Source organism: Ostrinia furnacalis, unplaced genomic scaffold (assembly GCF_004193835.3).
Source record: "Ostrinia furnacalis isolate ACB-3 unplaced genomic scaffold, ASM419383v2 OfSCF4268, whole genome shotgun sequence".
Taxonomy (NCBI): Eukaryota; Metazoa; Arthropoda; class Insecta; order Lepidoptera; family Crambidae; genus Ostrinia; species Ostrinia furnacalis.
In genome coordinates this window covers 70,155-81,193 of record NW_021134507.1, presented here as the reverse complement: position 1 = coordinate 81,193, position 11,039 = coordinate 70,155, and the positions used below count along the sequence as shown (strand labels likewise).

The window sequence follows — 11,039 nt, the reverse complement described above, 5'->3', positions numbered from 1 at the left end:
AGTTAAAAAAATTATAATCGATTAGTAAAACGAGTGGACTAGTGAAGTGATACATTGACATTAAAAATATTCAATTTATTGTATTTTAATAATATCGATTTTATTTACTTGTATCATTTATGAAAATGTAATGTAAATTAAGTATACAATGTACTTTCAGCGGTCACTAAATTGTTTATTTTATTAAATAAATACGAGTTAAATCGTAATTCATGCTTTTTGGATTTACTCCAGTGGGCAGTGAATATTGAATATTGATTTTATGAAGCGATGATGGAGGACTTATTTTCAAGTTGTATGTACAGAACGGTAGACAAGGCTTAGCAAACGGATAAAACAATAAATTGCCATTATTGTCATCATTAAATACCATTTAAATACGCATTACAATGCTATAGGTACAGTCATTTTTGAACGGCTGGATAGTGGTGGGTATAAAAACAACGTAGGAGATAACAGAATAGCTTTAATATCAAGAAACATGGCTTCTCGTGGGTCTCGTTTAATAAAGGCATTAGAATTGTATACGAAATTCAAACCAAATCAATTTGACACCAGCGTTATTTTAAAGCAGGTAAGTTACTTGCGCAAGTAGTTGTATGATATTTATTTATTACGGGAGTGTTTTCATCGGGCCATATCGGACTAGTTCCAAAATACTGAACTGTCCTATCCACGACATTGACAACGGAGCGCTACCGTCAATACCTACCGGATCGCTGGTTCCGATTTTTGCTATGTTGGAAACCATATAGTTGAACGATGGTAGCCCCCTGTCATTGAGTTTGGTGGGACAGTTCAGCGTGGGTCATCTACTATACCATAAACTGGAACTTCGGATAAGAATTTTCTAGTGGAAATACACTGTATTCTGCCATCTAGTGAGTAATAGATGTACTACATTGTTTATTATACACGAAAGATGGCGTTACTAAAGCTCTTGTTACTAGTGCTTGGTTCAAAAGCCGGTACCTAGATGGCGCTTATTACAATAACATGTAAAAAGCAAACCGGTACCGGTGTAAAACGTACACGATAAAACGGAACAGTAAAACGGAGACCATGTGTGAACCGGCCGGTAGGTGGGACAAATTTTTTTCGGCTTATAGTGTCGGATTTTTATTCTATGTTACTTGCTTTTTTAACCTAAACAATATTATTGGTTGCAGGTGAAAATAAACTCCATAACGGCTGGAGTGAGCCGTAGCACGTTCACAGTGGAACGCAGCATGTGCAATGGCGGCGACACTTTACACGGAGGCTTTATTGCGGCTTGTGTAGATGCTTTGTCAACGTTCGCACACCTGGGAACTACGGGGAAAATTGCGTGGACCATGGGTTTGAATCTTGAGTAAGTTATTTGATTATTGAAGTACTAATTTACATGTAGTTTGCTAGCTATTAACAACGTAATAACACGTTCTGACAATCGTACTTTTATTATTAATTTTGGAATCTATAGACATTAGAGAAGTTCAAATTCTTCGAACCAAAGTTTCTCGGATCTCGAGTCGGTCGAATTCTCTTTCTATGATCTGAGGTCGAATCAGTCCGACACCTTCACAGTTCGGCTATTGTCGCTGCGTCTTTCCGTTCTATACATAGCCAGAACACAAGGGTGTGAAACTAATCGAGTATAGTTTGGAAATGACTTTATTTACTAAGCTCCTCCAAACTATACACGACCAGTACGCATATGCTGCGTACTGCTCGCGTATACTTTGTAGTGACTTAGGTCAATCACAGATAATAATTATGGTCAATTGTCTTACTCCAAAATATATATCGCCAGTACGCATACGGACTAATCATGTATGTATTGTAATAAGTGCGTGATTACAATTTAGACGCGAGTGAGTAGTTGCATGCTAGTCATTTTGACTTATTGACCTCTCTTTCTATTACATATTAATTCATATCTGCGTGTCTACTTTAAACATTGAATCATCTTTCGACACGTGTCATTGTTTTGATAAAGGATTTTTTGGTGTTTCTTATTCTGCCATAGAAAATATATTTGTTTTGGGGCTGATATTTCACCAATTCTCGTAGGTATGGAAATATGTCAAAATGATTTTGTTCTTTAAATAAAAGTTAATAAATAAAATAAATAATAAATAAATATCCTTAGACATTTTACACTGCGATTCTAGTCCCAAACTAAGCAAAGCTTGTACCTACTATGGGTACTAGACAACGGATATAAACATTACTTAAATACATTTTTTTTGTAAATACATACTTATTATGTACATAGAAAACACCCAGTCCAATACAAACAAATGTTTGTACTGTGCGGGAATCGAACCCGCTACCTCCGGAATAGTAAGTCCGTTTCGAACCACTACACCAAACGGCCGACAATACAAACCTAGCATTTAAAGTCTCGCATAATATTGTATTTAATGCACGTTGAACTTTCTTATCTCACTCTCTCTCATTTTAATTAAATTGTTATTTAATTTGAAATCTACCAAATCAATTTAATTTCAAAAACCACTTACAATAGTGTTAAAAATTTAGATTTATTATAGATTCAGTAATATAATAATATTTTATGTAATAATATCAAATAAATGTAATTTTAAATATAGTTCCATATTTTACTGAATTTTACTAAATCAATATCAACTAAACACACTCTAATCAAGTGTACAGTGGTGTAGTAGAAACTAATCTAGTATAGTTTGGAAATGACTTTTTTTACTAAGCTCCTCCAAACTATACACGATCAGTAGGGGAACCTGTTGAACCTTGGACAGAGTTGTACCTAAAACAATTGTATATATTTTTTAAATTATGCGGTTTTATGAAAAGTTGTCTAGGGTATTACATACGTTATTTGTCAACATTAACGTGAAGTTAGCTAAGATTCGCCGACGCCGTGCAAGTACAAGAAAAAATGGTAATTTAATATTTTACACTGACGCAGTGAGATTTTGGAGGTTTACTTCATGTCAATTTATGAAAAATGTTGCATGTTTGACAAAACGGTTATAGTTAGAACATAATCTTTATATATCTAGCTACTGGACGATATGAGTTTCAGATCCTAAGCTCAAATGGAAGTGGGTTTATTATGCTTATTAAGTGAAGTAGTCGTAATGTTGTACCTTGACCACCCAACTAGCGATGTACCTTGGTCACTGANAAATTTTCTAGATAAAATGTTGAATATTGTCATATTTTTGTTGATTGTGTAAGGCTAAACATGGACTGGAGAGCCGGCTTAAACTTAAGTGATTTGTTGCCAAAAAATTGTGAAAAATAATTAGTGCAAAAAATATGGATGGGGATCTTTTTAAAAAAATACTTTTACTTAGATATTGTTGCTAATAACTGTAATAATTGGTATTTCAAATAATAATTTAACAGAAAATTAACAAATTGAAGCGAATATAAGCACTTATTTAAATTTAAATAGGTACAACGTACACGGTCCAAGGTACATCTGGTTTGTTGTACCTAGGACAGTTTTCCCTTTTTTTTTCTAGCAGCTAGTATGCCCAAATTTTTAAAATTATACACAATTTTATGAATGAATTATGTAGTTAATTAAATGATATTTAAATATAACTGCACTAGACAAGTTTAACTATCACCATTATTTTTCAAAAAATCAAAATTCGAAAAACTGGCCTAAGTACAACAGGTTCCCCTACCTACGCAAAATTCGTGTATAGTTTGGAGTCACAGATTTACAAACAGGCACTACAAAATATACACGAGCAGTTTCCTATGGGTGCGTTCTGGCCATGTATAGAACGGAAAGACGCATTGTCGCTTCAACTTCAAACCTACATTATTTACTAATCCAACTATCCATAATTATTTACCAAAAAATAAGTAACAAATTCTTTTCATTGACAGTTTCATCGCAGCAGCTCGCATCGGCGAGGTGATAACGGTCGAGACTTCGGTGCTCCGTCCAGGCAGTCTCACAGCGGTGGAGACCTCCTTCCGAAACTCTCAGGGGGCGCTAGTAGCCAAGGGAACCACGACGCTGATGAATGGAAGGGACCAGTACCAGAAGTTGGTCAAGGAAATCTACCACTTTGATCCAAATGAAGTGGATGATGAATGATTGTAATAGCCTGCTGTATTTTTTTATCGTACTTTTAATAATATAACCTTATTATTTTTGTTAGTTCAACCTACTTAAAGAAAATTATATCGATTAACAATATTCAAAATTACAAATAGTATTTTTGTTATTTCATCAAAATCCTTTCATTTTTTTTAATTATGAGACCATCAAAATTTTTTACGAGTTACTTACACTATAATACGAGTAAGTAGATCATTAAATTACTGCCAAAGTTTTAATTAAGAAACATCCACCTATTCAGAGCTTAAGGTTTGAAATTCAAATTGCAGTCAAATGACTGCTCCCGTCTTTCTAGTGTTAAATTAAATAACTACTCAAACTTTTTTAATCTGACTGGCCATTCACATCACCACTAACTTTTATGCCTAAAAAAAAACAAACGCCAAATTTTTAATCTATTACCCGCGTTTCCCGCCACAATCACAAATCTTTTGTTTACATTATGCATGACAGAGGAATTTTTGTGTTCGGCGCAGATATAATTCATACAGATTCACGTGACAATGTATCTTCCCTGCCCTTGGAGTTGTCTTGGAGAATATTCTCGTAAGTTTCTCATGTCTTGATAAGTAACGCGACGTATATTTCAGTTTTTTCATTTGCATGCGAGTGTTATATTTTATACTTTACGTCTAATGAAATTATAGGAACGTCGTGAAAGTCACGTCTTATGAAAAAAGCTGCGCACAGAATAAAATATATTAACATGAATTTATAGCAAATAAAAGTCAAGAATGTTTGACAATATTTATGTGGACTTATTTTATTTTATTGTTATAAAAAAAATATTACCAGTACTAACTTATGTAAGAGGACTTGAGTGAGGAGGACTATTTTCAGTAGTGGACGTCGTTTGGCTAAAACGATGAAGTTGAGTAGGTATTTTAAATTTAAAATAAATCTCATAAACTCAGTGATTATTTTTTTTAAATTAATTTTCAGGTTCTTAGACGGTACGGCATTAAGAAATGCGAGTTTTGCTTACAAAAAATGGAAGAGGATAATAATTTGTAACAAAAAATTGAGAAGACGTCTGAACAGTTTCGAACTGTCCATAGTTTTGGGATCAAAGAGCCTTATGAAGTTTCACAAGAAAAACAAAAAGATTCTGAGGAGGGAAAGGAAGAAAAATTATCTGCCGAAGGGTGAATGTAGTGGTAAGTAGGTATTTTATCTTTGTATACTAACTATACTAATATTATAAAGCTGAAGAGTTTGTTTAAACGCGCTAATCTCAGTACGGCTAGCACGAAAAACTTTCGAGTTCAAATCGTTTGCGTACTCGAATCGCCATCAAGAGATTTAGTAAAAAAACTACAACAGCGCCCTTCTGAACGTGTCGTAAAGTGAACATAGTATGAGATGTGGTTGCACGAAACTTATTCTGAGAATCAAAATTGTCACGTTATCGTTTAATTCGAAGATTGAGTATCGAATACGCAAACGATTCGAAAACGAAAGTTGTTCATGCTAGATGTACAGGAATTACTGCTGGTCCGATTTGAAAAATTATTTTTGTGCTGGATAGCTCATTTATCGAAGAAGGCTTTAGACTAATAACAATTGAGCAGTTGTTGCAAAAACGGGAAATATTCAAACATTTTCCCGCAAGAAGTCGCGGGCACACCAAGTTAGTTTATTTAATACTAGCTTTCCGCCCGCGGCTTCACCCGCGTGGATTTTTCGGTTTTTTTATAACCTATGACACTCAGCAAAAATGTGGCTTTCTATTGGTAAAAGAATTTTTAAAATCGGTTCAGTAGATCCCGAGATTACCCCTTACAATTTAACAAATATACAAACACACAAACTTTACCTCTTTGTAATATTAAGTAGTATAGAAAGTACGCAATATGACAAGGGCTCATTTTGCAATTTGAAAGAATAAAATAAGGCTTTTTGTACTGTTTACTTTTCTGTTTATTTTTCAGCGCAGACAATGAAAATCACAGTTGTGAAATCAAAAAGAGGCGGGGATGACATATTTGTGCATACTAAAAGATTCAAATTATTTTAACCTGCTACGAGTATAATTATGTGGCATTTAACCTGACAATATTTGACTTATGAGGACTTTCTCTATCTCACTCTGACCGAGACAAGTGGTGAATTTTCATTAAAATACTTTTATTATAAGGAGAATTTGTATTGAAATTGTACTTTCATTTGGCCAATTCTAAAATACTACAGATCGTTTTTGATCAATCCACAGCCCCATTGTCCAAGTAAGTCCATACATTACAATGCGAGTAAATTGTAAAACATTTGACGCGCGAGCCGTAGCGACGTCACGTGATATACGAGCGCGCTCGCTCAGCTCGCTCGGATCGCTCCACGCATCGCCACATTACTGTCATAATAGAGGTGGGGTTAAGTAGACTAACCATGGTTTGCACTATCTTACTTTAACTCAGAAGTCTATCACACTCCATATATCACTCACTGGTTAAAGTTATAGTTACGGGCAAGTTAAGGTGATGCAACTTTAATTTCAGCAAGTCTTCTGGTGGACAAAGGCCTTCGTTGAGATTTCCAAGGCAACCGGTTATGCTGCTTGCATCCTGGTGCTTCACGGTACCTTTAGGACCTTAGATCAAAATTCAAGTTCTTTATTAATAAGACGTATTAGACCTTTTCCAATACATTATACACGTTCCAAATAAGAATATAGTTTGCCCTACCACCACTTTGAGACAGCATTATCGGCTGGTGGTAAAAAGAAGCGGCAGAAGAAACTTAACCTAAATTATCTACTATTTATTCCAACTGTTCTTGTTTTATGTTCTTGTTCTTCTTCTATGAATGTTCGTCGCGCTTACCCCAAATAACCAACTACCAACTTCAGCGCATCAGCAAAGCTTGTTATAGATGAAAGTTTTTGACAGAAAAGCTACTTTTGTTGGTTGGAAGAGAACCTACTGAACCTAGCTTAATTTGGCCGCATCGCCTCATCGTGTGGAAACGCTGCGTTTGCGGAATGAATGAACGCGCAGCATTATTTATTGCGCTGTTTTTAAAAAGTTTAGTCTCATTTTATTTATTGTTGAAAAAATCATACATTATCTTAGCTACAGGAAGGAACCATAGCAGCAGCATCAGACTGTTTTCTTTACAAAATAGCACCTCATCATCATCATCATCATTTCAGCCATAGGACGTCCACTGCTGAACAAAGGCCTCCCCCAATGCTTTCCATGTTGATCGAATGGTACCGTCCTGCGCCAGTGCTTCCCTGCTACCTTTATGATTTCGTCGGTCCACCTTGTGGGTGGACGTCCCACACTGCGTTTTCCGGTACGCGGCCTCCCATTCCAGAACCTTGCTGCCCCATCGGCCGTCAGTTCCGCGTACTATGTGCCCTGCCCATTGCCACTTCAGCTTGCTATACCGTCGGGCAATAGCACCTATTAGGTACTAGTACTTAGAATGCTTCGGCACAGAATAAGTAATAGTAGCTTCGGGAAGGCCTTTGTCCAGTAGTTGATGTCATTTGTCTGAAACGAACTTGATGCTACAGTTAGTTATTTACCTAAGTGTAGCCATAACCGTGGCGTCAGGTACCTATGAGTACCTAAAACCTACCGTGATTTCCTGAAAATTGTTTTTTTCTGATTTTCGTAGTCGTTTGCCGTAAAATAAATAAAACCTACTTAGATATTTATTTATTTAACCTAGGTATTCTTAAAATCTAGATGGTTGTGTGACGATACCAACGTATCATCTTACATTGCTTCTTCATTACCTAGATCCAATAATTGTATAAATACTAAGAATAATTCCATATCTTATATGAGACGTAGATCTTCTGTAAACATGTTTTCGTCTCTGAAATTATTTCGGGGCCTGATTTGTGTTGACATGGCGTACACACGCATATCTTATACAGGACAGCTGTCTTATTTGTAGGCTGGGTGCAGACTTGCGAAAAACGGGACTATTCCCACCTCTCCCACCGCTCCAATTCCTTTGTAGCCAGGATCTACAGCTTGAGACTTGCGATGCGAGACTGATATGTTGATGAATTAAATATTTGCCTCTCTTCATATAAACTCACTTGTGATTTGTTGCTAAAACCACAGCTAAAACTGTGTTTAAGCTAATAAGTGCTGTTAAAAAGTAGTCTTTAGTTGTCTTTTGTAGCTTGATTTTTGTGGCTTTTATTATACGTTTTAGTAGGTACCTATTACATGGTCAATTGGTCAGGCATATTCTTACAGATCTAAATGTAAACATCGATTAAATTACTGTTTCACTGAAAACGCATTATTTCAGTGACACATTGACACCATTTGAAACCCATTTTGTGCAAATGTGCATGTAAAATGTATTCTAAACATGGATTGGATAGTGTTGCAATTGCGCGGGCGCCCTAATCCCGGCATTACGACGGGTTTTCGGGAATATTCGGAATTAATAAATGTCTGTGTGTGACGGATCGCTCTCTACCTGAGGTGAAACATGACGGTTGTTATCATTATTTGTCACATATTGGAATAGAATAGGTTTCCGTGAGATCAAATTAATTTAAGACCTCGATTTCTTAGGCTGAGTTGCACCATCTTGCTTTAACAAACATGAAAAATCTGTCAAACTCCATACACAAACACCGGTTATTGTTATAGTTACGGTTAAAGTTGTTGCAACTCGGCCTTAGTGAATGGAATGCTGACGTCAGTGATCCAGATATTCTGACGATCCTAAGGCATCTTCGCTTCATCATAGATTACGTCTGTTAAACTTAGAATAAGATTTTTGATTTGAGCAATCCCAACTAATCCCAAATAATATTATAAATGCGAAAGTAACTCTGTCTGTCTGTCTGTCTGTCTGTTACGCTTTCCCGCTTAAACCTCGCAACCGATTTTGATGAAATTTGGCATAGAGATAGTTTGAGTCCCGGGAAAGAACATAGGATAGTTTTTATCCCGGTTTTTGAAACAGGGACGCGCGCGATAAAGTTTTTCTGTGACAGACAAAATTCCACGCGGGCGAAGCCGCGGGCAAAAGCTAGTTCAATATAAAAACATTGATTTAGAACGCCTCAGTTGCAATAATAATATACTTTGTGACGTCATACTAATCAAAATCGCTTTTTCCAACCAGTCACACGAAATTAACATCTTATAACACTAATAATTAATAAGAACCAAAGTAGGTTAATGTCCAATTCAAATTCTGTAACCAAAACTTTAATGTCAGTACTCTTATTTAGGTAATACAACATGCTCTTTCAGGTCTGTGTGCCAAAAGCTTTATACCTAACTTTAAAATGTATATTACTTTATTAATACAATTTATATTTATCCTTTTGTAAGTGCAAACGAATTAACTCCTTATGTATGTAAATTCTAATCGACTTTCTTAAGTCAACGAACAATATTCGAAATTTTCTGTATCCAGCTAATTCGTTAACTGATCACAAAGTTTTGGACTTGGAATAACTCTTACATTTCGCAACGTCTGTTAATTGTAGATAACTCGAGAAAAGTTTCCTATGTTGATTGTTACTTGATGAAAACCGGTTTGGGAGTTTATCACTCTGACTTTCGAAATGGGCGCAAGAGGGAAGAATTTGCGGTTTTTTGGAAAAGTTAGGTTCTTACGGGACTATTCCCACCTCTCGTTCCCACAATCCCACCGCAACTCCTGTGTAGCCAGGATCTACAGCTTGACCGCCATAAAACCCAACCAATGAAGGTCAAGTTTGTCCCAAGGGAAAGTTAAACTGTCATTGGACCCGCAATGAAATTAATCAGAAGAACATAGGAGTTCAAAATTAAGGTTCGACTTCCCTCCATTGCAAAGCGGATGACAGGTGACAAACAAAGGTTTGATAACCTTCAAGAAAAAATCATGCACCACGGACAATAAATATCAATTAAGGGGGTCTATCTCATGAGCAATTAGCTACCGCCAATAATATTTTTCACAAAAGTTAGGTTCTTACCTTAGACCTATGGCTCGACGAGCCAGTTTGTCTTGGACTCCATTTTGATAGGAGATGACGCCATTTTGCTTCGGTCTTGTTTAGTTTCAGCCTTAAGAGGAGAACAAACTGTCGGTCGCCGAAAGGAAAATCTTCCGCAAAATCATTGGCCCTAAACAGGAGGCGGATGGAAACTTGAAGATGCTCAAGAAACCACTGCTGCGCTACAAGACATATTTTTTATGTATAAAACTTTTCACTATTTAAAATAAGAATTAAATTCTCTTTTCTTTTTGATCCAGCTGCATGACTTTGGACCACAAATCAAATACAAGGGCACCGAGTTAATTATGTGCTGTCAATCTATGTACCACACTTTACACGTAGAATTGACGGCTTACATAAGTATGTAAGTACGGGTAGGTAAGTACCTACCCTTCACAATTTAATTTACCTTAGGCACCTCTGTAGGTTACAGTTATTTTAAGATGTATTATCTTAAAATAACTGTGTGCTAAGTCCGCTTTATAATCCTAATCTCAAAACACACAAACACAATCGTATCAATTTTTTCCAATTTATATGGTCAATGGTCATGGTCATGGCCACAATTTTTCTTCACAATAGTCATATTGTGTGCTTATTAAGCTATCAGCTGAATACCACAAAGCAACGCCCGAGCGTTGTTCCTGAAAAAAAGACATTATCTACCCGTATTAGAACAGAAATGGAGACCTCCATTACGCACGGGGAAATAAACGTTACCGTAAAAGCTAAATGGACTGGCGAAGCGAGTCTCGCGTAATTTTTAACCTAATTAAAACTGTTATTACCCGACCTTCTACGGGTTATTTCTAGGTAGAGGTTTTTTTAGTACCTAATGTAGGCTCCAGGGATTCGTTAGCTCGATTACGCCTTTGCAAAGCATTGAGCTTGACTTCCAATTACGAGGAAAATCAAACAAGAAAAGGTGTTACAGTAATCATGTAATATTACATGTGGGTG

At 36.1% G+C, this 11,039-nt stretch overlaps 2 protein-coding genes across 2 annotated transcripts; both read left to right on the top strand.

Annotated features, from left to right (window-relative positions):
• Window positions 1-442: 442 nt before the first annotated feature.
• On the top strand, window positions 443-5,172 carry LOC114359256 (uncharacterized). Its single transcript, XM_028313549.1, has 3 exons — window positions 443-574; window positions 1,170-1,351; window positions 3,871-5,172. Exons 1-3 carry the CDS (start codon window positions 482-484, stop codon window positions 4,082-4,084), a joined length of 489 nt encoding a protein of 162 aa, XP_028169350.1. The 5' UTR covers window positions 443-481; the 3' UTR covers window positions 4,085-5,172.
• On the top strand, window positions 4,528-6,200 carry LOC114359257 (uncharacterized). The gene is made up of 3 exons (XM_028313550.1): window positions 4,528-4,654; window positions 5,051-5,265; window positions 6,040-6,200. Exons 1-3 carry the CDS (start codon window positions 4,551-4,553, stop codon window positions 6,123-6,125), a joined length of 405 nt encoding a protein of 134 aa, XP_028169351.1. The 5' UTR covers window positions 4,528-4,550; the 3' UTR covers window positions 6,126-6,200.
• Window positions 6,201-11,039: the final 4,839 nt, after the last annotated feature.

What these genes read in the sequence shown, in the direction of transcription:
- LOC114359256 (XM_028313549.1), top strand. Translation starts at nt 482, where the DNA reads ATGGCTTCTCGTGGGTCTCGTTTAATAAAGGCATTAGAATTGTATACG. An exon ending in CCAGCGTTATTTTAAAGCAG is followed by an intron (nt 575 to 1,169) that starts GTAAGTTACTTG and finishes TATTGGTTGCAG; the next exon opens with GTGAAAATAAACTCCATAAC. An exon ending in ACCATGGGTTTGAATCTTGA is followed by an intron (nt 1,352 to 3,870) that starts GTAAGTTATTTG and finishes TTTCATTGACAG; the next exon opens with TTTCATCGCAGCAGCTCGCA.
- LOC114359257 (XM_028313550.1), top strand. Translation starts at nt 4,551, where the DNA reads ATGCATGACAGAGGAATTTTTGTGTTCGGCGCAGATATAATTCATACA. An exon ending in TTGTCTTGGAGAATATTCTC is followed by an intron (nt 4,655 to 5,050) that starts GTAAGTTTCTCA and finishes ATTAATTTTCAG; the next exon opens with GTTCTTAGACGGTACGGCAT. An exon ending in GCCGAAGGGTGAATGTAGTG is followed by an intron (nt 5,266 to 6,039) that starts GTAAGTAGGTAT and finishes TTTATTTTTCAG; the next exon opens with CGCAGACAATGAAAATCACA.